Source organism: Myxine glutinosa, chromosome 12, assembly GCF_964187855.1.
Source record: "Myxine glutinosa chromosome 12, kmMyxGlut1.1, whole genome shotgun sequence".
Classification (NCBI taxonomy): Eukaryota; Metazoa; Chordata; class Myxini; order Myxiniformes; family Myxinidae; genus Myxine; species Myxine glutinosa.
The window spans coordinates 57,072,058-57,099,764 of NC_136272.1; the positions used below are offsets into that span (position 1 = coordinate 57,072,058).

Sequence of the window (27,707 nt, forward strand, 5' to 3'; positions counted from 1 at the left end):
AATTCGGCTGTAAGTGAAAGAAGAGCCTGGATGAACAAAGCGTTTAGGAGCGATGAGGTTTTGGGAAATAAGCCTCGTCAAAGAGAAAAGGAAGTTAATTTGATGACGAAGAAGAATGAATGGATTGTTGCTGATGGAGAAATAAGCAGAGTAAAGTATTTTAAGATGCATTTTGGAAGCATGTTTTTAATGTTATGAAGACGTTTTAAGGAAGAGCAACGTTTCATTAAGTTTGGGCATATTGTGAAGAAGGGATAAGAAAATGAGATTGGAGGTTGAAATATTTTTTCTGATGTTGTTGTTGTTCAGTGTTTATTCCCGTTTTTTTCCGAGTGAAGAAGGAAAGATATTTTGTTTGAAATATATTTTGAGGGAGGCGGGGAGATGGATTCAGTACTAACAATTAATGGAATAAAAGGAGCGAAAGACGGAGGGGCAAGCACACTCAACTATCACAACTGGTAGGCACCAACTTAACTCGGAAGACAAATTAAATGATTCAACACAGCAGGACAAGCACAGTTTCGGACAGAATATTTTTTGATGAAAACACAAACAGCAAAATAGGAATAAAAACGAAACAGTAAAACACAACACAAATGGTCAAAGTTAGGCAGTTAAGAGGAAGCATCGTTCATTTTTTCAGGAAAGCACCAAATTTGGCACAGATGTAGTATGGACCGATACAATTGTTTTCCTGAGGGGCGCCCAAAAATTCAGAAAATTCAAAAAAATGTCCTGGATGCCGTGAAAAAGGGGAGAAAACGGGTATTGATTCGAACTGTAGATTCTGATATTGTGGTCTTGGCAATAGCACACTACTTTACCTACCAGTCACATGGTGTGGAGGAACTCTGGATTGCCATTGGCACTGGTAAAAGCTACCGCTACCTTGCCATCCATAAAATTGCCACCGGCCTTGGCCGCAGGAAGTCCGAGTCTAGAAAGATATGTTGCCATCCTCTATGACCGGACTACCGAGATAAAGACAGTGAAAGACATGCGCCGACCCTTGTTCATGAAGAAGGCAAGAACAATTGATCACATTCCCCCAACAGCAGACGCCTTCGAACAACACCTATAACGTGCATGTTTTCAGGCTGGACACGTATGGAGTCAGGCACTTGTGCCCTACCCAGAACTTCCATCACCAGCTGATTGGGGCTGGATGAAACCAGGGACTTCTTGGACACCAATTTGGACCACAATACCACTGATACAGGAGGCATGTTCAGAGCTTACAAGCTGCCATTGTAAGTCGGCCTGTAAAGGCAACTGTAAATGATCCAGGGCAAATCTGCCCTGCACATCACTGTGTGACTGCGATGGACAGTGCTTGTAGTACTACGCATCTGTGCGAGAGCCTCCACCTTTCAAGTGCCCACAATATTTTAAGCTAAAACTGCAACTGTGTGTAACTTTGATTAATTAATACCATTCCATTGTTATCAGAGACCAATAAAACAATGTGTATCACTTGGAATTGAAATTTTACCTAAAATACTATGAGAGATTCAAGGAAAATGGAAACACCATGGCGGCCATCTTGAAATTAAAGATGATGGATGCCAATCTTTATGCAATTGATCCCATTGGATTCAGAGACCATGAAAACATGAGGTAAGACACTGGAACTGTGGTGTTATCGCTCATAGTATAGAAGTTATTGAGGGAAATAGGTCACAGAGGGCGGTCATGTTGAAATTCAATATGGCAGCCACCAGGGGTTCTGAATTTTTGGGCACCCCTCAGGAAAACAATTGTATAGGTCCATACTACATCTGTGCCAAAATTTGGTGCTTTCCTGAAAAAAAGGAACGATACGCCCTATTTTTCGGTCTTAACTGCCTAAGTATCAGGGGAACCCAGCTTTGTAGAACTGGTCAGAGGGAGCACCGATCAGTCGTCCACCTGCACCGATTTGGCGGTTGTTTAGAATACTCCACCATGCTCAATGAATGCTTTTGGTTCACTTTGATTGGTTCAGTTTGTTTCAAATCTTCAGACTATGTAATTAATACACGAGAAGTAGATCACATGCCTGAATAATTATTTTGGATTACTCATACATATTGCTTTTAGGTGAACTAGGGCATGCCCGTACTATATATATATCTAAAATTATATCCCCCCCCCTCTATTTACATGAAATGGTTTGGTCCATTCGCAAAGCCAAAGCGAACGGCTTGCGAGTACGGTGACAATCCCCCTCCTCTATTTACATGAAATGGTTTGGTCCAAAGCGAACGGCTTGCGAGTACGGTGACAATCCCCCCTCTCTATTTACATGAAATGGTTTGGTCCAAAGCGAACGGCTTGCGAGTACGGTGACAATCCCCCCCCCCCCCCCCCTCTATTTACATGAAATGGTTTGGTCCAAAGCGAACGGCTTGCGGAGTTTGGTAAAGAAATCGCCATAGCGTGCACAAACGCGCAGGAAAGCGAAAGAATCGCAAATTAGTTTTAATTAGTTTTAAAACATAGTTTAACGCCAACATAGCGGCAACATAGTTTGCCAACGTGAAATAAATGAATACGCTCTCAAATGTGCCGTCCGAGGCAGAGTCTGTTCGCCACGTTCGGCACACGTGATAACTCGCTGCTCTCTGATTGGTTGAATCGTTTTTTGGACATAGCTCGGTAACTACTTCTCCGATTAATATGAAACCTTGAAAAGGCACATCCTCGGGTCCCCAGCAATATACCTGGCAAGTTTCAAGTATATCGGACCCGTGGTTGTCGAGAAACAGCGGTCACAGACCACACACAGAGATTACTGGAATTATAGATAGATGTCTCAACTGAGAAGAAAAGCATACGTGTGTGTGTGTGTGTGTGTGTATGTGTATATGTGTGTATGTGTTAGTGTATATGTGTGTGGGTGTGCGTGTGCGTGTGTGTGTGTCTTGTTGGTTGTTATCTCCATATTCGGGTTTCACAAGGTGGTATGGAGTCTTCCCGGGTCTCAAAGTATCCATCTTCGCTTCAGTAAGTGATCACGATTCAAGGACCAAGCTGGGAAGTTTTGTTGTTCTCAAAGTTTTGTCCGAGGGCTCTTTTGAGGATCATCACCAAGACCCGGACAGCTTCCAAGTGCAGTTTGTTTGTTGCAATATTTCCAGGGATATTGAAAAAAATTTATGTATGGTTCTTCTTTATCATTCCCGTTGCTCCAATAATCACAGTTACAATTTTGGCATTCTTCAGCTTCCAAGATATTCTCATTTCATTTTTGAGATCGTGTTATTTGGTCATTTTCTTGATATCTGCGATGTTTGGCCAAAATCGCTGGGTACAGAATCCCCAATTAGCAATGCCTTCTTTTCTTTTTTATACCAAAGTACTCTATCCCGTCACAATGCTTTGTGTTCCATGTTCATGCTCAATGGGATCACCTGGTCATACTGTATGTGTGCATTACATCCTTGTTTTCACTGATTGCTTTTGGTTCATGTTTCCATGAGTTTCTGGGACCGTGATATTGAGATATCTCACAATGGATTACCTGACATACATTGTTGTGCCTTTATGTGTACAACTATTCTGACAGGAGTTTTTCACATCCCGATAAGTGGCGACTTGTGTTTTCCGTTTGTACCTTCATAACAATCTACGCCTATCCGATTGACTCAGTGCTGCCATTTTCTTAAAGCCTCTCATGTAGTCTCATTGGTCTTGACCATTCATAACGATTCGCTCTCCATCCCAGTTGAGCTGATCTTTTTGTAGCCATTTCAATGAGTCTTCTTTGTCAATGCCTAATGTTGGTTTATGCCTTGCTGCTCTCTTGTTGTTCTCCCAGTTGTCGGTGTATAATCTGTTGATATTTCACTTTATATTTTTTGTCATTTTTTCCAGTAGTTGGGGCTGTATTCGGTTTCATGTGTGACATATGTTTCATGTGTGACATATGTTTTTTGCAAGGTGGGTGAGGGATACCTTTTTGGCTTGTTTGCCTCATGTATGTGCACAAATTATATTTGGTAGTCTCTTGAACTTTTCACATATTCAGCTAATTATAGTTGTCATCCTGTGCACTTGGTTGAGTTCCATCAGGCCTCTACCTTCTTCTCGTCTTGGGATGCTGTGATTTTTGTGGAACATTTTGTGGATAGTGAGGATTTTCCTTGCTTTGATTTCTATCTTAATGATTTGCACTTGTGGCCAGTTTATTATTCCACAGCTGTATTGGAATACTGGTATCGCTTGTTGGATGATGGTTTTGATTTTGTTTCTCAGGGTGAGATATGCGTTCAGGATCAGCTTTGTTCTACGCAGATATTCTTTGGTAATTGTTATACACCGCACCTTTCGTATGCCATCTCCAGGCGCTGCATATCGTCATTGCCGGGCACCGAAGGGGGCTCGGCAATGACGCACACTGAAAGGGAGTACTCAGTTTTCACTCTGGTTGTTGTACACCGCTCCTTTCCTATGCCATCTCCAGGCATTGCAAATCGTCATTGCCGGGCACCAAAGGGGGCTCGGCAGTGACGCACGCTGAAAGAGAGTACTCAGTTTTCACTCTGGTTTCTTTCTTTCTTGTTTGTTTGTTTTCTTTCTTGGTTGTCCGGGCGATATCTCAGCCATCCTTTGAGCTAGGAAGCTGAAATTTTGGCACAATAGTGAGAAAGTGCTTTGTCAAAAACGGGATTTTTTTTTTGATTAATCAATAAATTGAGGAGTTATTTAATTATTAGCGATTAATTAAGTACTTATTTAATTAATTAAATTTCCTTTCTCTTCTGACCATTAACTCAGGCACCTTTTGAGTTAGGAAGCTGATATTTGGACATGCCAATGACCAGGTGATTTGGCTGCAAAGGATATTTTTGATTTATTAATTAATCAATTAATCGATTAATTATTTAATTATTTGATTAATGACCAAAAGAATTTTTTTTTTAAAGTTACAGATTCTGATGAAATAGTGGTAGTTAGTTTATGTGTTCTCTGACCAAATTGATTAATAATTTAATTTTTTTATGATTATTATTTATTTATTTTCATTATTAATCATTTATTTATTTTCTTTCTCATTTGGGCAATATCTCAGGCACCTTTTGAACTGGGAAGCTAATATTTGGACATGGGTGACCAAGTGATGTGGCTATCAAGGATATTTTTGATTTATTGATTAATCATTTCATCTATTAATTATTTATTGATTAATCGATTAATTATTTATTGAGTAATCAATTAATTATTTAATTTTTTATAAATGACTTATTTAATTAAATTTCTAAAAGATACATCTTCGGATGAAGCACTGGTGGTTTAGTTATGCGATTAGCCAATTGATTATGAAAATATTTTGTGATAATCTTTTATTGATTTTAATTATACAATTAATCAATCAATTAGTGTACACCTCTCCCTCCCAATGCAGCCTCAATGAACTGCACTGCGGTATTGCCGGGCGCCGGAGGCGCCCCGGCAATGCCGCGCTGCAGCATATTTAATTATTTGGCATGGGGCGGTGTACTTTGAATGTATCTGTACTTGTTTGTTTATTTTCTTGCTTTCTTTCTTTCTTGTTTGTTTGTCCGGACGATATCTCAACCAACCTTTGAGCTAGGAAGCTGAAATTTCGGCACAATAGTGAGCAAGTGCTTTGTCCAAAACGGTATTTTTTGTTTTTTGATTAATCAATTAATTGAGGAGTTATTTAATTATTAGCGAGTACTTATTTAATTAATTAAATTTACTTTATCTTCTGACCATTAACTCAGGCACCTTTTGAGTTAGGAAGCTGATATTTGGACATGCCAATGACCAGGTGATTTGGCTGCAACGGCTATTTTTGATTTATTAATTGATCAATTAATCGATTAATTATTTAATTATTCAATTAATGACTAAATGTTTTGTTTTGTTTTTTGTTACAGATTCTGATGAAATGGTGGTGGTTTATGTGTTCTATGACCGAATTGATTAATAATTTAATTTTTTAATGATTATTATTTATTTATTTTCATTATTAATCATTTATTTATTTTCTTTCTCATTTGGCCAATATCTCAGGCACCTTTTGAGCTGGGAAGCTAATATTTGGACATGACAGTGACAAAGTGATGTGGCTATCAGGGATATTTTTCATTTATTGATTAATAATTTAATCGATTAATTATGTATTGATTAAGCAATTAATTATTTATTAATGACTTATTTAATTAAATTTCTAAAAGATACATCTTCGGATGAAGCACTAGTGGTTTTGTTATGCTATTAGCCAATTGATTAAGAAAATATTTTGTGGTAATCTTTTATTGATTTTAATTATACAATTAATCAATCAATTATTGTACACCTCTCTCTCCAAATACAGTCTCTATGAGCTGCACTGCGGTATTGCCGGGCGCCTGAGGCGCCCCCGCAATGCCGCCCTGTAGGATATTGAATTATTTGGCATGGGGGCGGTGTATTTTAAATGTATCTGTACTTGTTTATTGTATTTGTTTGTGACATAATTGGTGGCCCTCTTCTACTCCGTGGTATTTGTGTGATACATCATTTTCTAGATCCTGTATTGCTGTATCATGGTAGATTTTTAGAATTGTCCGTTATTGTTCGTTTACCTTGTATGAATCTGTCCACTTGTCACATTCATCTAGGCCAGGGGCGGGCAACCCCCGGCCCGCGGGCCACATCCGGCCCGCGAAGGCTTAGCGTCCGGCCCGCCACCCTGCTAGGCTTTATTATTGCAATCCGGCCCGCGGACCTCCCAGTAAAACTCATATCATTTGTAAATGTAAGAGTTTATATTTAGCCGGTCTGAATTCAAGAAAGGGACATTTTGTCTTCAGCACCGTCCTCTTCCGGAAGACATGCGCACGGGGAACTGTCTTGCCTAGACACCGCCTGCTTGCTGATAGGCGGTCTTTTCAAATCAGCCGGCATGTGATACGGACGTCCTTCCGATTCAGTCAGCTTGCGACAAACGTTGGTGTCTGGGACAAATAACTTGCAACAAAGAGGTAAGCGACGCAGAGTTCTCTAAACCTATTTCAATTTTCACTTTCTTTCAATTTGCTTTGTTTTGTTTGTTAGAACATGTTATTATCTTTCATTTGCTGCGTTTAAATAATTTTATTCTCCCTTTTTATTTGTAAAAATAAAAATATAACGAACTTTCTATTTGTAAAGAAAAAATATATATAACGAACTTTCTGTTTGTAAAAGAAAAAAGAAATTGACGAACTTTTGTTTAAAAGGAAAACGAAATTGACGAACTTTTGTTTAAAAGGAAAACGAACTCTTTAAAAAAAAAAGTATGCAGACTGATTCATTTCCTGTATTTCAGTTTTACGGTGAAACTGTGTCATATTCAGCGTTGGCCACGTGCGCGCAAAATAAATACATTCATCTGTACAATTCGTCTTCCGAGATTTTTTGTGCCCCAGATTGCTTGCTGTTACATCATTTATTCATTGCTGATATACCTAATTTTCTTCCTTTTCAGCTCATCATGTCTGCGACCCAGCGTGTTAAGAAGAGGAAAGTGGACCTCGAGCGTCGGATCTTCAACCCTGAGTGGGAGAAGTACTTCTTCATCGAGCGCTTTGGACAGGCCCAGTGCCTCATATGCTTGAAGACTTTGGCTGTCCTAAAAGAGTACAACGTGCGCCGCCACTGGGAGACAGAGCACCGCTCGTCAAACTTCGCGTCGGTGTCTGCCACCGAAAGGAAGGACGCCATGGTTAGACTATCAGGCAACTTGGAGAAACAAACTTCACTCTTCCGCAAGCAGAATACTGAGGCCGAAAAGGTGACGCGCGCCAGTTATGAAGTCTCCCGCATCCTTGCTCGCCGAATGAAGCCATTCGCGGATGGGGACTTCATCAAGGAATGCCTCCTCGCTGTAGTGGACTCCGTCTGTCCAGAGCAGCGTTCCGCCTTTGAGAACGTGAGCCTTTCGTCCCGCACCGTTCGTCGCCGCATCGAGGATATGTCGGAAAACGTGCACGACTCACTCAAAACACGCAGCTCAAATTTCGTCGCCTTTTCCCTCGCTCTGGATGAGAGCACCGACACAAAGGACACGGCCCAGCTGTCCGTTTTCATCCGTGGCGTCACCGCTGACTTTCAAGTGTGTGAGGAATTCCTCCAGCTTGTCCCGCTGCGCGACACCACCACTGGGAAAGACATCTGCGACGCCGTGCTTCTGTGTGTTGATCAGCACTCCCTGGACCTCTCCCGTCTTGTGTGTGTGACGACCGACGGTGCCCCGGCGATGGTTGGTGAGAAGAAGGGCGCCGCTTCGCTGCTAGTGCGTCACTGTGCAGCCGCCGGATACACTCAGCCCATTAACAAGATGCACTGCATCATCCACCAAGAGTCCCTGTGCGCTAAGTCTGCCAACCTCGTTGGTGTCATGTCTGTCGTGGTGAAGGTCGTCAACTCCATCCTCTCCCGCAGCCTTAACCATCGTCAGTTCCAGGCACTGATGGACGAGGTGAACGTGCACTACAACGACCTGCTCTACTTCTGTGAGGTACGCTGGCTGAGTCGTGGGGCCATGCTGTCTCGGGTGTGCGACCTACAGCAGGAGATTGCCACCTTTCTACGTCAGAAGAACCTTCCCCACGCTGATCAATTCTCTGATCCGCGGTGGCTAGCTCGCCTGGCCCTGCTCACGGACATCACGGCGCACCTGAACACCCTCAACATAAAGCTGCAAGGCAAAGACATTCTCGTGACAGACATGTACGCGCACATCACTGCCTTCGAGGTTAAACTGCGCTTGTGGGAGGCTCAATTGGCTTCTGGTCAGTTTGTGCATTTTCCTCGCCTTGCTGCATGTGCCCCTGACGATGTGGACCTGGGCACTTGCGTTAGTGTCGTCAACTCTCTACGTGAGGAATTTGCTTCCCGTTTTGCAGGAGTCAGGGTGCTGGCTGCGGACTTCAAGCTTTTCACTGCTCCCTTTGACTTCCCCGTGGAAGACGCCCCTGCCTCCTTACAGATAGAGTTGGTGGAGCTGCAGTGCAACGATGAAATGAAGGCGAAGTTCCGCACCTCTTCTCCATTGTCCTTCTTCCGCGACACCGTTCTCCCTTCTAACAATTTTCAAAAATACATTGCCCATGTCCAACGCATTGTGGCCATGTTCGGCAGCACCTACTGCTGTGAACAGCTCTTCTCGAAAATGAAGTACACGAAGTCTCACCTTCGCTCCCAACTCTCGGACCGCCACCTCAATGACATTCTTCTGTTGTCTACCTCAACCATCGAGCCAGACATGGAAATACTTCTTCATGGCAAACAGCACCAGCAGTCTCATTGATTTGTAGAGTGTTCAATGCAATTTTTGTACAATCTATTCATGTAAACTGGTACCTCTGGTTACGGCTTCCTCTCCGCTCCCACCTTTTGTTCATATGTGTTCTGTACCGTCCCCCAAACAGTGATGACTCCATCTACATTTCAATGTCTGACAACATGGACCAACTTCTATCCACTCATCCCAACTCTCTCTTCCTCATATGTGGTGACTTCAACTGTCATCATGCCACCTGGTTGGGTGTGGGTTCCTCTCTCACTAGTCATGGCACCTCAGCAAAGGACTTCTGTGACTCACTGGGATTGACACAATCTGTCAATTTCCCGACCCGGATCTCAGCCAATGGAGTATCTTCTCTTCTAGACTTGGTTATGACAAACTTCCCTGCTAATGTCTGCTGCTCTTCTTCTGCTCCAATCGGTTCTTCTGATCATGTGCTTGTCAAAGTGGACATCTCTCTGGCCATTCTCAGAGAGCCTCCTCAGCGTCGACGAGTCTGGCATTTCACTCAGGCCGACTGGGACGGTCTTCAAGCAGCCATCAATCGTCTGGATTGGTCTCCCATCTCCACTGCCTCTGACATCAATTCTTCCTGGGAATTCTTCCAAAGCAAACTGATCTCTCTCATGCACAGATTTATCCCATCTCGCCTTCAATTGTCTTACCCTTCCTCCCGTCCATGGTACACTGAATCTTGTGGTGAGGCAGTTGCCCTGAAACAACTTGCCTTTGCCTCTTGGAAGGCTAATCCAACTGAAGGAAATCTCAGTTCCTTCCACCAAGCTCGGAACAAGTGTGTGTCTACCCTCAGGAGTGCCAGGAAGCACTATCTCTCCTCACTCAAGAATGAACTCTCAAACCTGTCTCCTTCCTCCAAATCCTGGTGGCGTCTGGTCAAATCCGTTTCTGGTGTTTGTTCCCCCTCCATCCCCTCCCTTACCTCAAATGGCCACACAGTTGACATCGCACGTGACAAAGCCGAATGCCTCAACTCTGTGTTCGCCTCGAAATCCTTAGTCCCAAACCCATCTCTCTCTGTTCCCACCTTTCCCAGTCGAACCCAACTGCTCCTGGACTCTGTGTCCTTCTCTCCTGACAAGGTGGAGGAGTTTTTGTCAAACCTCGACTCTGATTCTGCAACTGGACCAGACGGCATCAGCCCACGGGTCTTAAAATCCTGCTCTGCCGCTCTATCTCACCCTCTCTCTGTTCTTTTCACCCTATCTTTTGCTCAAGGTCATCTGCCAGCATCCTGGAAATCAGCTAACATTACCGCTTTACACAAAAAAGGTGCAAAAACAGATCCTTGCAACTACAGACCAATCAGCCTGCTCCCAATTATCAGCAAAGTCATGGAATCCATCATTGCTTCGGATATGAAATCTTTCCTCTTCTCCAATGGCTTGATCTCTGATCATCAATTTGGTTTCAGACCAGGTCACTCTACTCTGGACATGCTGCTTCTGCTGTCTCAACAATTGATGAAGGTCCTCAATGCCAAACAGGAAATCAGAGCTGTCTCCCTTGACATATCAAGGGCCTTTGATACGGTCTGGCACCCAGCTCTGCTCACCAAACTCTCCTCCTATGGTATCCATGGAAATCTCCATGCATGGCTTGCGGACTTCCTCTCTGGTCGTAGTCAACGTGTGGCCCTGAATGGATTTCTCTCATCTCCCCTTCCTGTTCAGGCTGGAGTTCCCCAAGGAAGTGTGCTGGGCCCTGTGCTTTTTCTGGTCTTTATCAATGATCTCTCTGACTCTCTGGAAATCCTCTCTATCTCTTTGCTGATGACTCCACTCTCTGCCGCTCCATTCCTCTTCCCTCAGATCGGCAGTCTGCAGCCTCCTCACTCTCTGAAGACCTGGACAAAATCACAGACTGGTCAAACAAGTGGAACATGTCTTTCAATCCTGCCAAATCTCACTCTCTTACTATGTCTCTCCGAAAAGATCGACTGGACAACCCTCCCATCTACTTTCTCAACAATCCTCTCCAAGAAGTTCTGTCACTCAAGCTTTTGGGTCTCACTATCTGCCATGATCTTTCTTGGGAAAACCACATTTCCAAGCTGGCCTCCAAAGCCAGTCGCCGACTGGGCATCCTCCGTCGTGCGAAGTCCTTCCTCGGCACACCTGAGCTCCTCACCACTTACAAGGCTTTCATCCGCAGCTCAATGGAATACTGTTCTCCCCTATGGGCTGGTGTTCCTGCCTCACACCTGGCTCGGCTTCACGCTGTTGAATCCAAAGCTTTCAAAATCATTGGAATCTCCCGCGATGAAGCTATCTCTGAGGGCCTTTCACTCACTCACCGCAGGCAGGTAGGTGGTCTTTCTGTCTTCTACCGACTCCTCTCCGGCCTTGCTCCCCCAGCTCTCTCTGTGCTCTGTCCCCCAAATATTCCTACAGGTCGCACAAGATCTGCCAGCAACCCTCTGATGGTTAAACTGCCGAAATCTCGGCTCTCTGCTCACCTTCACTCTTTCATTCCTCTTTTCTCCCGCCTGTGGAACAAACTCCCACACTCCCTTCAATCCCTCTCCTCCCTCCAGGTCTTTAAAACAGCTGTTCACCACCATCTCTTATCTTCCCCCATCCATAACCTTGATCTTTTCTACCCCCACTAATTCACCCCAGATCCACCTTGTTTGAAATTCCAACTTATTTCCTGGAAATCCTGGCAGTGTCCATATGTTTATACCTCTCCCACCCCCCCCCCCCCTTCACATGCCTCCCCCCCTTCACATGCCTCCCCCCCTTCACATGCCTCCCCCCCAAAGCCCTCTCCCTCCCACAGATCTCTCGATGTCTCCATGTCTCTCGGTCCCTGCTCTCAAATGTTGTGTTTGTGTCCTTCCCCCTCTCTCCCCATCTTGTCTACCGCTCCCGATGTTATTTGTTTTATGTGTCTGTTTGTCTTTCTGTGTGATTAATGTTCGCTCTTTCACGAGCCTCGATCTTGTATACAAAAAAAAAAAAAAAAAAAAAAATATATATATATATATATAGTAATTCTGAGATTTCGTTTTTCACTCCGGCCCGCGATCTCCTTCCAAAAGTCTCATCTGGCCCTCACTCTGAAAAGGTTGCCCGCCCCTGATCTAGGCCATATTCCATTTGAACATGCAGATGTGTCACCTTTCCTGTTTGTTTAGATGTTCTCTTATTTGACGTTGGTGTGTATCCATGTCCTTCCTCATTAATTAAGGAGGTTGCTCAGTTGATGGAGGGCCAGTCAAAACAGAAGGGGTGAAAGGATATCACCCTGGAAGATCCCACAATGCATCTTCAGCCCTGGTATTTGGACCTTTCCCTCCGAGTGCTATAATATCAATGTAGTGTTCCATAACCCCATTGATTTCTCAATCAGTTTGATTATTTGGGGGTTTATCTTTCGTACATTGGATGCATTTTATCATCCATGAATGTAGGACAACATCAAAAGCCTTTTTATAGTCTATCTGTAATGGTTATTTGCGCAAGTTATGTTGTGACTTCCTGTGCCAGTTGAGGGCACTGCAATCACATTTTTCTACTTCTGCTTTCTTCCCACCAAACAGCTTACTCACAACGAATTTATAAACTGTTCGGCTCCATTATTAACGGAGGTAGCGAGAGCTGTTGACAGTGTATCGGAGATTGCAGAAGAGCTATGAGAAGGGGAAGGGCGAGGAGGACAAAAGGTTAGATGGTGATGGGATGAGGCACAGTGAGGTGTTGTTTGAGGGGGGTGGAGGGGAGAGCGAAGTGGAAGGTTGGAGAAGGTGGAGGTATGAGTTGGAAGGGAGAGGAAGCGGTGAGGAGGCAGCTTTGTGGAGGAGCGGTGAGAGGGAAGAATTGAAGAAAAATGGTGAGGGGAGAGATTTTAAGGGGTGGTATGAGGGGGAAGTTTTGGAGGGGAGGGGTGAGGGGATATTTGAAGGGGAAGGGTGAGGGGGGAGATTGGAAGGGAAGGGGTGAGGGGGGAGATTTGAAGGGGAGGAGTGTGGGTTGGAGATTTGAAGGGGAGGGTGAGGAGGAAGATTAGAAGGGGAGGGGTGAGGGGGAGTTTTGGAGGGGATGGGTGAGGGGAGATTTGAAGGTGAGGGGTCAGTTAAGGATCAGAGGGGTGAGAGGGGGTTTAGGAGGGGGGGGGGGGGTTATGAGGGGAGAGATTTGAAGGGGAGGGGTGAGAGGGGGGCTTTAGGAGGGGATGGGTGAGGGGGAGTGATTAGGAGAGAGGGGTGAGGGGTCAGTTTAGGAGCGGAGGAGTGAAGGGTGGGTTTTAGGAGGGGAGGTGTGAGAGGGGAGATTTGAAGGGGAGGGTGAGGGGTCAGTTAAGGATCAGAGGGTTGTGGGGGGGGGGGTGGAGTTTGTGAGGGGAGGTGTGAGGGGGAAGATTTGAAGGGAAGGGGTGAGTTGGGAGTTTTGAACGATTAATAAGAATTGAACATTAGTACAAACTGGGTTTCTTGAGATTTTCAAGTCAGAGATTCATTTGAAAACATTAGGGGAGGGGTGGAATGAAGGTTAGTTTATCGTATGTAGGAATGAAGAAATGTATGAGATTGAAATTTTTTTGGATAGAGAATGATTTAATGAGCAAATTGAAGACAGCCTTTTGAAGAGGAAGAATAAGAGCGAGTTGTAATATACAAGTGAAAACAGCACTGCTGGGGGAAATTTAAACATTTAAAAACAAAACCATGAACACTGTCTGGGAAATTCCCTGAAATGGGAGCAGGGAGGCTGAAGGGGATGGGGATGATGAATTGCAGAACAGGCTCAGAAGGTGGAACAGAAGAATAGGAGACTAACAAGCCAGGTGGAGCAGCTAACGAAGGAACAGGGAGGTGTATAAGCAATTTGTTAGTATGGGAGGAGTGGCCTCCTTTTTATTTTTTTCGTTAATATATATATATACATATATATATATTTTTTTGAAGGTGAGGAGAAAGCAGAATCTGACAAAGGAGAAAGCTTGAAGGAGTATGGTGAATACTAGAATTGGAAAGGTGAATATCGGCTGGAGAAGGAGAATATGAAGGAAAGAGAAGGGGCGGGATGAGGCAACTCGTGGTCGCAGGTGGGGGAGGGGAACTTGAAAGAGTTGTGAACTTGGCATTGGGGAATGGTGTTCATAATTAAGGGAAAGAAAAAACGCGGTTCTTGTGGAGGTCTTCATCACCGGCTTAAACACAGATACCACAAGGTACCCCTTCCTGTATTGACTTTGATTAACTCTCGCTCGATGAAGAACAAAACTGATGAACTGGATGCCCTCCAGAGGTTTGACTGGTATTATCGGACCTCATCTGTGGTGTCTTTCACCGAGACGTGGCTTGGTGAAGGGGGTGACGTGTCTTTCGATGGATATGAGATGATTAGGGCCAATAGAGACGGGTCATCTGGCAAGGCCAAAGGTGGCGGTTTGTGTATGCTGGTGAATTTGAAATGGGCCAAACATTTTACAGTACGTGAAGGGTACGTGAACGGTACTGTTCCAAGGACATGGAGATACTGGCGGTGTCTTTCCGACCCTACTACCTGCCACAGGAATTTGGCCAGTGCACTATGATTGTGGCGTATGCACCGGGGCCGGATTTTAAGTACGCATCGGAACTAATCGCAGAAAGTTACAATGGAGCGACCGCCTGTTCAGTGGATCAATCCATCCTGATTCTTGAGAATTTCAATCGATGTGACCTCGATCAGGACTCCCTCAGCTCGACCAGTATGTGAATGTTGCTACCAGTGGTAACAAGATGTTGGACAAATGTTACGGTAACATTGAACATGCTTATGTGGCGAGTTGTGGTCCTGCGATCGGATGAGCAGACCATAAGGTGGTCCATCTCTTGCCTACATACAGACCATAAGGTGGACCATCTCTTGACGTCGATGACGTCATGCAGTGCCTGGAGATGCAGTGATTACAGCTTCGAGTCTGCTTGGGTATGTCTGTATCAGCTTTGCACATCTGGAATTGGGGAGTTTCTCCCATTCTTCCATGCAGATGGATGGGGAGCGTCGGTGAAAAGCAATCTTAATGTCTTTCCACAGATTCTCAATAGCATTCAGGTCTGGGCTTTGGCGGGGCCACTCAAGGACTTGCATGTTCTTGTTGTGAAGCCATTCCAGTGTTGCTTTGGCTGTATGCTTGGGGTCGTTGTCCTGCTGGAACGTAAATTTTCGCTGCAGTCTAAGGTCTTTTGCACTCTGAAACAGGTTCTCCTTAAGGATTTGCCTGTATTGGGCTCCATTCAATGTCCCCTCCATCAGTACAAGTCTCCCAGGCCCTGCCGCTGAAAAGCATCCCCATAACATAATGTTGCTACCACCATGCTTCACGGTGCAGATGGTGTTGGAAGGGTGATGAGCTGTGCTCGGTTTCTCCCAGACACAGCACTTTGCATTCAGGCCAAAGGGTTCAATTTTCGTCTCATCAGACCACATAATATTTTACCTCATGCTCTCAGAGTCCTTAACGTGCCTTTTTGCAAACTCCAGACATTTTATCATATGCTTTTTCTCAGAGGTGACTTCTGTCTGGCCACTCTCCCATAAAGCCTAGATTTGTGAAGTGCTGCAGAAACTGTTGTCCTTCTGGCAAGTTCTCCCATCTCAGCCAAGGAACTCTGTAGTTCTGTCAGAGTGATCATTGGGTTCTTGGTCACCTCCCTGACAAAAGTGCTTCTTGCCCAGTTGCTCAGTTTGGTCAGACGGCCAGCTCTAGGAAGAGTCTGGGTAGTTCCATATTCTTTCCATTTCATAATAATGGAGCTCACTGTGCTCTTGGGAACTTTCAACACTCTAGAAATTATTTATACCCTTCCCCTGATCTATGCCTCCTCACAATTCTATCTCAGAGTTCTACGGACATTTCCTTCGACTTCATGATAGAGTTTCTACTCTCACATGCACTGTCAACGGTGGGACCTTGTATAGAAAGGTGTGTTTCTTTCTTAATCATGTCTAGTCAATTGCATTGACCACAGGTGGACTCCAATCAAGTTGTAGAGATATATCAAGGACGATCAAAGGAAATTGGATGCACCTGAGCTCAATTTAGAGTGTCACAGCAAAGGGGGTTGAATACTTATTCAAGACATTTCAGCTTTTCATTTTTAATAATTTTGTAAAAATTTCTGAAAAAATAATTTCACTTTGACATTACAGGATATTATGTGTTGATCAGTGAGAAACAATCTCAATTCAATCCATTTTAAATTCAAGCTCCAACAGAACAAAATGTGAAAAAGTCAAGGGGTTTCTGATGGCACTGTGTGTGTGAAGCACGGTTGAATGTGTCAGCATACCCCACGAGTATATAAAAATACGGCTCTTCTGATTCTACACACAACATGAATCTCAAATTTGGTAAAATCTCAAAACATATCCTCTCCAAACCCTGTACCAGGTGCATTGCTGAGCTGCGAGGTGGATGCGGCTCGATGAGGAGTTGTGACGGTGTTTGTCCAAAGTTTTTTATTTGGGATTCAACAGCCTGAGGGAAGAGTCATTGAGAAGATTAGGATAAAGTTTGAAGAAATATAGAACATTGTGCGACAGCCCTGTCCTTTCCCCACAGTTCCCCAAATCTCCATTTTAGAGTTAGTCAGAAGAATATCCGGAAGTTAGATGAACGCGAAAGCTGAGGATTCCAGGAAACATCACACAGAGTGGGTTAGCAGTGTTTTAGAAAAAGGCCCGACAGGCAGGTTAAGTACAGCTTGTTTGAACGATAGTACCTCACAGAAATCAGCAGTGGGGAGGAACGTATATGGATCTCTAATAATATAAGCCTTGGGAATCTTGGGAGAGAAACAAGAAATACACAAATTAAAGTCAAAACATGGTATACCTTTTGCCAACATCCTGAACTGATGATACTGTCATGGCTAATGAAGTGTTTTGCTTGTATTGCATTTCCATGTAAACAGATTGTTCATAATGCTCCTAGATGAATATGCCCAACAAGACAATCACTTTGGGCTCATCTGCTCAGGTAAAGTTTCACAGGAGTGATTATTACCGAGATTTAAGGAAGACAAACAAAATGGTGCACTTCCTGTTGCATCTTGTCATTTTTCGTAAAGCTTCAAGGGTTCTCGGCCGATTCCATATACAGGGGTCCCCAGCTTCCTGCAAATATGGTTAAATAAATCATATCCATGTATGCTAAGTCTGAAATTTGATGGGGAAGCTTGTGGTTTACCTGGTCAGGAACTCTGGCGTTGACTAGTTTGGGATTTCAGGGTGCAGATGTGAATACATATTTTGTTGTTTAAGATTCTTCAGAAATGTAATCTTTGGCAGTATCATTTTGCCTTTTATTTCCTAATTTGTGAATACCCGAAAGCTTTGGTTTAACGAGGTTTCCCAGCAGGAGTTTTGAGAGTTTTTACCATTGAGGTTGAATAAATAATTGACTCAGAATCCAAACGTCTCTGACATCTTTTCTTCCACGCTAAATTGATGAGTCTGACGTGATCCAAACGGACAGACAAGGAGTTGCCCACATGCAACCAGCCGACGGTGCAGAAGTAGAAAACCCTCTACAAGCCAGAGGTAGGCGAGTTATCGCAGACATTCAAATTCAAACTTGTCCCTGACCCTCTAAATTAATAAAATGTATTGTAATGACAATGAGATAGAAATACCCTACTCACAATAAGTTAGGGATATTGTCAGGTTCTTCGGTGTGGTTGATTTTGTGTATTAATTATGTTTTAAAAAAGTTGTTGGTCCTAATTCTATGGTTATTAATGAGTGAAAAAACACAGCATTCTTGATTTCAATACCCTAACCCTAACCCTAACCCCCATAAAAATATATACTCACTCCCACAATATCCCTAACTTATTGTGAGTAGTGTAGTTTAGTTATGCTATAGTCCATAATGATTCTGGGCTCCTTTACCGAGATTTATAGCCGCACAGCCAAGTAAGCTCGATTAGAGAATAGGAAAGATATAGTCCCTTTTTAGTCTGATATTGTATAAATAGTATACTTTTTATACGATATGACTTTTCATACGATACCTACAGTCACGTGAAAAAGTAAGTACACCCCATGTAAAATTTTGACTTTTTCAACATATTTTAACATACAGCTATTTGATCTTCATTTCAACAATATTGATACATAAAGGTGATATAATATAACAAATATCATGAAACATTTACATTTTGTCGTCCATTGTATAATTTAAATAAACATAAATGCAAATTTCGCATGTGGAAAAAGTAAGTACACCCCGACATTTATCATGACTTCAAACACCTAAAATTAGAATCAGGTGCACCAGCTCAGGTGCAAATGATTAGAACATCGTCAGAGAGGATCTTGGAGGAACCTGTCTTATTTAAACCTCAGACATTTAGTTTGGTTTGCTCTTTGTTGTTGAAGTGTGCGGCGTCACCATGCAGAGATCAAAAGAGCTCTCTGAGGCCTTCAGAAAGAAGGTTAAAGATGCCTACGAGTCTGGGAAGGGATTTAAAAAGATCTCCAAACAATTTGAAATCAATCATTCGACTGTCCGGAAGCTCATCTACAAGTGGAGAAGATTCCAAACAACTGCCAACTTGTCAGGCCAGGCCGCCTCAGCAAGTTCAGCCCGAGAGCAGACCGCAAGATGCTGAAAGTCTCTAAGAACCCCAGAATGTCATCACAGGACCTACAGGTAGCTCTTGCCACTGTTGATGTCAAAGTGCACGAGTCTACCATTAGAAAGAGGCTGCACAAATTTGATCTACATGGGAGGTGTGCCAGGAGGAAACCTTTGCTGTCCAGAAAGAACATCAAGGCAAGACTAAAGTTTGCGAACACCTCGGCAAATACCAGCACTTCTGGAACAATGTGCTCTGGACAGATGAGTCAAAGGTAGAGCTATTTGGCCACAGTACCAGAAGACATGTTTGGCGAAAACCAAAGACAGCATTTGACCACAAGAACATGATACCAACTGTAAAGCATGGTGGTGGAAATATTATGGTTTGGGGCAGCTTTGCTGCATCAGGGCCTGGGCAGCTGACCATCATATAATCCACTATGAATTCTTCATTGTACCAGAGGGTGCTTGAGGATAATGTGACGCCATCTGTCGGAAAGTTGAAGCTCAACCGAAGGTGGACCTTGCAACATGACAATGACCCAAAACATACCAGTAAATCCACCAAGGAATGGCTGAAAAGAAAGAAATGGAGGGTTCTGGAATGGCCAAGTCAAAGCCCGGATCTAAATCCCATCGAGATGTTGTGGGGGGATTTGAAACGAGCTGTGCATGCAAGAAACCCCTCAAACATCGCACAGCTGAAATAATTCTGCATGGAGGAGTGGGAAAAAATTTCTCCCAGTCGATGTCAGAGACTGGTAGACAGTTATAAGAAATGCCTACTTGAGGTTGTTTCTGCCAAAGGGGGCAATACCACCTATTAGAGCTAAGGGTGTACTTACTTTTTCCACATGCGAAATTTGAATTTATGTTTATTTAAATTATACAATGGACTACAAAATGTAAATGTTTCATCATATTTGTTATATTATATCACCTTTATCTTTCAATATTTTTGAAATGAAGATCAAATAGCTGTATGTTGAAATATGTTGAAAAAGTCAAAATTTTACATGGGGTGTACTTACTTTTTCACGTGACTGTATATACACACATATATATATATATATATTGTTGCGGATATGGCATTTGGCCTCCATATCTGCTTGTAAATATTCCCCTATTTCCCCAATACTCCCCAACTATCCCCAATCCCCCATTCCCTAGTCCCATTGTCTGTAAACAACACTCTGTAGAACTGACCTTCCCCTTCTTCCCCCATTAAATGTCGTGCCCAGGTCCACCGCATCTCACGTAGACAACTTTCGGACCTCTTGCTAGTTATTCTTAGTTTATGTCAGTTAAGGACTCGTTTCCATTAATTCTGACTCTTCGTTGCACCAGAATGTGATCGTATGGCACCAGTAGTGAGTTTAGGACCTCCCCATACCTCCTCCCATCTTCCCCATGCAACAACAACAACAACAACAACAACAACTACAACAACAACGGCGTGCGGGGAGTGTGCGTCCTCACACCGGCTTGGTTAGCCGCCATTGACCATGCGCTCCGACGGGGTTACCACGAAGGGGCTCACTGTCAGCTCCTCGTCAAGGGCGGAGCCCGGTAACCCCCCCGCACCCAATAAGAAGGGCGGACCGATTCCATCTGGGGCGGAGCTAACTAGCCGAGGGCGTGTCACTCCCCGCCGGATATACGCAGCGACTTACCGGACGTGACGTGAGATGCGCCCCCAGCTTGGAGAAAGAACGTCACCTTCCAACGCTGACGCTGAGAGAGACCTCCCGCATCTCTGGACCGGACCGTGTGGATCCTGCCCCTGAGCCGAGGTGCACCTCGAGCTATCAACTACCGGCCCCTCCTTGCCATCAATCCCTGTGTGAGTCAGTTTTTGTCCTGTTTATCTGTCGTCTGTCGGGGCTATTATAAGACCGTAATTAAGTGCCTATCTTACTATGCTGTACCTCTCATCCCTGTAATCTAAACGTTCCGAACTAATATAACCTCCTCCGGAGGTCTTGAGAACTGAACCCTTGGTGTCGTGTCATTTTAACCCAGCCGTTGTGTCCTTTCCTCAATTGATTTAGCGTAGCGCGACTCGGCCAAGGTTCGAGTATAATCGGGTAAACTGTGCAGACGCGGCCATACCAAACCGCTCGGTAAACCAACATCCACAACCGCGTCTGTAACATTTGGTGTCAGGAGTGTCGGATTCGGACCTGGGACTAAATTTATTAGGCCCAAATTTTGGAACACCAATTGTACCACTAGGGTAACAATTGGTGTTGGGAGGTAGAATTCGATCCGGAGCGCGTTTCCCGCGCTCAAAATTATAACGGCGAAATTTGATTTTGTTTTACGAAAATAAAAACCCGAATTTTGAAAGTCGCGCTATGGCAGACCAAGTCGACTGGGGTCCGGTAGAGGAGAGTGAGGCAGGGTCGATCCAGGACCAAATTGAGGGACAAAAGGAGAGCGAAGCAGTGAGGGTAGCAGACGCACAAAATATCGTCGTTGCGCCCGACGTTGCGGGCGCGCAAAATGGCGCCTCGCAAGAGCGCGCGGTAGCCGAGCCCGCTGTATCAACGGGTTTTAACATGCAGCCGATTGACATGCAGGCCCTCATGGAGCAATTTATGGCGCAAATGCAGGCGTCCCTCAAACTGCAGAGTGAGCAATTGGGGGCAATGGGGAACCGGATGGATGCTCGGGGTGAGCGATTGGGAAACCAAATTGTGGGAATGAGGGCTGATAGTGAGCGATTAGAGGGCCAAATGGGGGCAATGAGGGACGAAGCGAGGGGTACCGGTGAGGGGTTAGACAATAATTTTAAGGGTTTAGACAAGAAATTTGGGAAGTTAGACGACAAATTTGAGGGGTTAGACAACGGGATAAAAGAGGTGAAAAATGGGTTAATGGGGGTAGAAAATAGAATGGCTGCCCAGGAGAATCAGATAGAGGGAGTGAAAAATGGGTTAGAGGGGTTAGAAAACAGGATGGAAGGCAAATTGAGGGACATGAGGGACCAAGCGGAAAGGGAAGTTAACCAAATGGGGCAGCAGATAGAGGGGGTCAGAATGGGGGTAGAAACCAAACTGGATGCTCACAGGGAGGAAATGGAGCAGATGAGGGTGGCATCTGGGCAGGAGATGCAAGTGATGGGAGAGGAGATCAGAAGAGGGGTGAGTGAGGAGGTCGGAGGAGTGCGCGAGGAGGTGAGGCACTGTAAGGAGCACATGGAGAAGGAGGTGAGAAAGGGGACTGTAAAGTTACAAGGGGGCATAGAGGACCTGACGCAGGAGGTGGAACAGCTGACGGAGGGACAAAAAGGACTAACGGAGCAGGTTCAAAGGAACACTGCGGTATTAGGAGGTTTAAAAGCGACACAGAAAGAACTAAAAGATGACTTGATAGCGACGAAGAGGGAATGTCAGATGGTACGTGAGGGACTGACAACGAGGTTGGACGAGGTGATAGAGGTAATGGAGACGACGGACCGGCAGGTGAGGACGCACATGGAAACGGTCAAGGTAGCCTTTGAGGATGAGCTTGAGGAGACGTACCGGGGAATAAAAGAGGTGAAGCAGAAATTAGAAGAAGTGGAAGAAGGGGTGAGCGAAATTAAGAAGCGACGGAGAGGGGATAAGAAAGAGATAAAAGAGGAGATAAAAGAATTGGTCCGAAGTCTGTGTTCGGATCGTGATGATGTGCTCATTAACCGGATGAGGGATTCGCAGGTGATGGAGGAGAAGCGAAGAGGAAGAGGACCCGGTGTAAGTGGTGACCAATATGGTCGTGCGTATGATGCGCCAGGGGATTTAAGAAGCTTGGGGGTCGAGATGGACCCGGGTGTTCGTGAGAGGCCGTTGGTGAAGTGTGCGACAGGTCTGGTGTGTGAAAGAGGAGGTGTGCGAGTAAGTGCGACTCTGGGGTGTGTGAGGAAAAAGTGCGTGCCAAGGAGTGAGGGTGCTGGCGAGAGTGAGTCGGTCGTAGCGCGTGTGCGAGGGAGCACATGGAAGCGCGGTGTGGTGAGTGTTACAGAGGGTGTGACGGGAGAGTGTGCGCGAGAAAGGTGTGTAACGGACAGGTGCATGGGGAAAGAGTGCGCTGTCAAAGGCAAGGAAGAATGCACGTCTGTGGTGAGTGTTACAGAGGGTGTGACGGGAGAGTGTGCGCGAGAAAGGTGTGTGACGGACAGGTGCATGGGGAAAGAGTGCGCTGTCAAAAGTAAGGAAGAATGCACACCTGTGGTGAGTGTTACAGAGGGTGTAACGGGAGAGTGTGCGCGAGAAAGGTGTGTAACGGACAGGTGCATGGGGAAAGAGTGCGCTGTCAAGAGTAAGGGTGAGTGCGTTGTCAAGAGTGGTGGTGAGAGTAGTGAGAGTGACAAGGAGCGTGAGTTGGTTGTGACAGGTGAGCGAGGATGTACACCTGGGATGGAAGGATGCACACCTGGAATGGTAGAGCGTGAGTGGGAATGCACGCTGGAATTGGTAGTGAGGCACGTGGTTGGGTGTGCGAATGAGAGCACACCTGTGATTGTCACAGAGGAGGTGACAGAGGAGGGGGTGCGAAGAGGTGTGTTGGTGAGGTGTGCGACCAACGAATGTGTGCCAAAGTGTTCGGTGGTCAGGTGTGTGACCAAGTCTGTGAGTGGAATGAGAGTACCTGGGTGTGTAAGGAAAGGTACGAGGAGCATGGGCACGGCTGGATGTGTGAGCAAGGAACGGGCTGTGGGGTGTAAGCATGCAGGTGAAGCATCGACATTAAACGGGTTAGAGGTTAGGTCGACTTTTAGCCGAAGCGGTCCCTCGGTGCGTGCTGGGCCTCGCTTTGAACGGCCGCGTCCGTGCTCCACTAGGCGGAGCTGGCAGCCCGATAGAAAGGGTCGTCATGGCGACCACTTTTTGGTGAGACGTGCCGGCAGGTCGAGAGCGGGACATTGGATGGCTCCGTGCCGAGATGGTGCGTGGGATCTCGGCACGGGTAAGCCCCCGTCCCTGCACCGAATGCCGGACGCATCCAGCCGCTGGCACGGAACAACCCGCATTCATTGCTCGGCTTTACGAAGCCGGGCTTTGGACGGGAATTGGCGCACCGAGAGGCAGTAGTGAGTAGACGGGTGATGAGGTTAGTGTTTTGGACCCAAAATTAGAGAAAAACAAAATTTGATGATTGGCAAAGGATTGGCAGTAGTGATTGGCAGATGATGGGTAGTGATTGGCAAATTTTTGATTTGTGGAAATTTGATGTGCAAAATTGGTAGTGAGCGATGGGCCCGGTGGGTAAGGTTGGTATCCCTGCCACCCTTCCCATATGGGGCAAATGCGCAATAGCTTATGGGGTGTATGGCAGTGAAAACTAGCCCGGGTGGGTTAGGATATTGGTAGGGATCTAGCGAAGATGACATTAGGTGACGATAAGGTTAGTTAGTGACTGATACCTGTAGTGGGGACGCAGGTAGATTAGTGTGGATGATAATGACGTGGGAGCGCAATAGGTTAAAGGGACGACTGGGAAGCGCAAGTTTCAGAAGGGAGTAGTTAGCTGAGATGATGCCGTGTGTGTGAGAATTGAACAGGTGTGATTGCACAGGTGTGCAACTGGACAGGTGTGTGGAGCAGTGTATGAGTAGTGAGTGTGTGGATCAGCGCGAATGCGCTTGGGGAGAGAAGGGTGCAGGTGGCACCAGGTGTGAGAGCACAGGTGTGCAAGTACAGGTGTGTGGAGAGAGTTGGAGTAAGTGGTACGGAGTGGTGTGCATGGTGCGAAGGTGTGGATGGGGGAAGAGTGGACCCCTTTCACGAATACCCGGGGCGGGTAGTGTAAGTGTTAGGTAGAGGGTATAGGTAAATTGTGGTTGGATATTGGCATTTGTGGTGCGGTTGCAGAATGGTATTGTGGATGGGTGCATTAGTGTTGTGGAAATGGCTGGGCGTGTAGCCTGTTAGTGTGTGTAGTTGGTTTGGGCACTCCACCACTGTGAGGATGTCGGCCAGGTGAGGCCGCAGGTGGGCTCTGGGAGCCGGTAGAGTTGTGGATGGGGCCCGAGGATCCGGAGGACGGACCCGGGTAGCCCAGTGCCAGAGAGGGCACCGAGTGGGGAGAGCGCCAGAGGGCCTTCCCCAGGTAGTTAGGTTAGGGTAAGGAGCAGGTAAGCTCGGAGGCAACTGCAGTGGTGGAGGTGTGCAAGTGGGTAGACCCGCTGGGAGAGGTACACGTCGCAGCCCAGAAATTGTGCGAGGGCACCGAGAGATGAATCGGGGGAGTGAGACCCCAAATTGAAAAGCACCACAGTTTGGTCAATGGGAATTGGTTATTAGAACCCATAGTGTAAGTTGGCCAATGGATTGGCAGGGAGAGACCCCGGGTAGTGTAAAGTGTGTTAAAATCATTTAGAGGATAGTTAGGATTGATGAACCTGTCGCACCATACGCAGCCACTTACCTGTGGTGATGATGATGACTCCACACCTGTGTTTTCTTTGTTCTGTTGCAGGAAATGAGAATTGCTGTGTGGATTGGTGAGACGCATCACGACGTGGATGAGACATTGGGGTGATTCCATCTCTCCCTCCTTAGGAGGGACTGATGAGGAATTGGTAATTGCAAATTTTGATGTTCAGTTGAAGATGGCAAATTGTGATGAGAGTTGGAAATGGCAAATTTGATTGGTTAGGAGGGAGAGAAGACGAATTTGGTTTATGGGAGGAACGGGGAAGACAGTAGGGACGTTTGTTGATTGGTAAAGTAGATGTTTATGGGTAGTGTTGTGTTTTGTGGATGCAGTAAGGGGTAAGGGAGGGGCCATGTAGGTTACCTGGTGGGGGGGGGGGGGCGTACGGTAGGAACGTACCTGTCTCACCTGGTTCCCATGTGCCCCCAGTGTGCATCATCTTGTATTGCGTGCACTTTTGCGCCCTTACCACCTTACTCACTTGTCTGCTTCTTTTGTCTCCCACCTCCGAGGATCTGGCTTTGGGGCAGAGAGAGAGGAGAGAGAGAGGGGCTGGCTCCGCAGTTGTGGGCCTGCACTTTCGCTGCTTGCTGCCTGGATCGATACACCATATGGACCGCAATGTTTGTGGCCGCCCACCATGGACCGCAGTTCTTTTGCGGCCAAGCACCACCCATTGATGGACCTCTGGGTCAACGTGGCACCTATGCCATACAGGTGAACCACTTTTAGTTGGCCCCCTGACGGCCACAATGAAGAAATGGACGCGGTTGGCGCCTTTCTTTATTTTTGAAAGCAGTAAGAAGGCCAAGTGCACCACACGAAGGCAAGACCAGCGGCAGACCATCGGCCGGCTGCGACACCACACCGTGATTTATAGACACTTTATTGGAGCACCGGATGGTGCTGACTGTACATGATGGGGTGGTGCTTTTGGTGCTTGGAAGGGGTGCTCTGCACATTATTAAAGGCCGTAAGGCCACAGAGCACTCGTGGGTTGGTGTATCGATGCTGGCATGCATGCTCTCTCTATGCATAACATCTGCATGTGTTCCTCCAAAAACAGGTCCTGGATCGTAGTGTAAATAGCAGCGTAGTCTTGTAAATAATGCTCCCTACCGGCTGTATGTTTAGTTTGCGAATTCTTTCCGCGATTCGGTTATCCTGTGGGCGTGTTTCTGTGAGGAGAAGGGTGCAACGTCGCAGGGGGACATATTTACTCATTTGTGAATATCTGTAAAACTGTCGCACTCAGGGTAGAGTTAATAGTCGAGGGAACTACATCTGAGTGCCACACTAAAATAGGTAAAAATTTATCGGGTCGGGACGCCCCGAGGGGAGAGAAGGGTGCAATGTTGCGGATACGGCATTTGGCCTCCATATCCGCTTGTAAATATTCCCCTATTTCCCCAATACTCCCCAACTATCCCCAATCCCCCATTCCCTAGTCCCATTGTCTGTAAACAACACTCTGTAGAACCGACCTTCTCCTTCTTCCCCCATTAAATGTCGTGCCCAGGTCCACCGCATCTCACGTAGACAACTTTCGGACCTCTTGCTAGTTATTCTTAGTTTATGTCAGTTAAGGACTCGTTTCCATTAATTCTGACTCTTCGTTGCACCAGAATGTGATCGTATGGCACCAGTAGTGAGTTTAGGACCTCCCCATACCTCCTCCCATCTTCCCCATGCAACAACAACAACAACAACAACAACTACAACAACAACGGCGTGCGGGGAGTGTGCGTCCTCACACCGGCTTGGTTAGCCGCCATTGACCATGCGCTCTGACGGGGTTAGCACGAAGGGGCTCACTGTCAGCTCCTCGTCAAGGGCGGAGCCCGGTAACCCCCCCGCACCCAATAAGAAGGGCGGACCGATTCCATCTGGGGCGGAGCTAACTAGCCGAGGGCGTGTCACTCCCCGCCGGATATACGCAGCGACTTACCGGACGTGACGTGAGATGCGCCCCCAGCTTGGAGAAAGAACGTCACCTTCCAACGCTGTCGCTGAGAGAGACCTCCCGCATCTCTGGACCGGACCGTGTGGATCCTGCCCCTGAGCCGAGGTGCACCTCGAGCTATCAACTACCGGCCCCTCCTTGCCATCAATCCCTGTGTGAGTCAGTTTTTGTCCTGTTTATCTGTCGTCTGTCAGGGCTATTATAAGACCGTAATTAAGTGCCTATCTTACTATGCTGTACCTCTCATCCCTGTAATCTAAACGTTCCGAACTAATATAACCTCCTCCGGAGGTCTTGAGAACTGAACCCTTGGTGTCGTGTCATTTTAACCCAGCCGTTGTGTCCTTTCCTCAATTGATTTAGCGTAGCGCGACTCGGCCAAGGTTCGAGTATAATCGGGTAAACTGTGCAGACGCGGCCATACCAAACCGCTCGGTAAACCAACAT

General features: G+C 46.0%; 1 protein-coding gene across 1 annotated transcript in view; it reads right to left on the reverse strand.

Moving 5' to 3' along the window:
* Positions 1 to 27,707, reverse strand: part of LOC137437425 (neurobeachin) — a 677,671-nt gene that overhangs the window by 44,842 nt on the left and 605,122 nt on the right. The window contains exons 49-50 of the mRNA XM_078766839.1: positions 17,016 to 17,078; positions 16,682 to 16,771 (exon numbers count right to left, since the gene is read on the reverse strand). Of these exons, the coding sequence (XP_078622965.1) occupies positions 16,682 to 16,771; positions 17,016 to 17,078 (153 nt within the window). The remainder of the gene's footprint in view (positions 1 to 16,681; positions 16,772 to 17,015; positions 17,079 to 27,707) is intronic.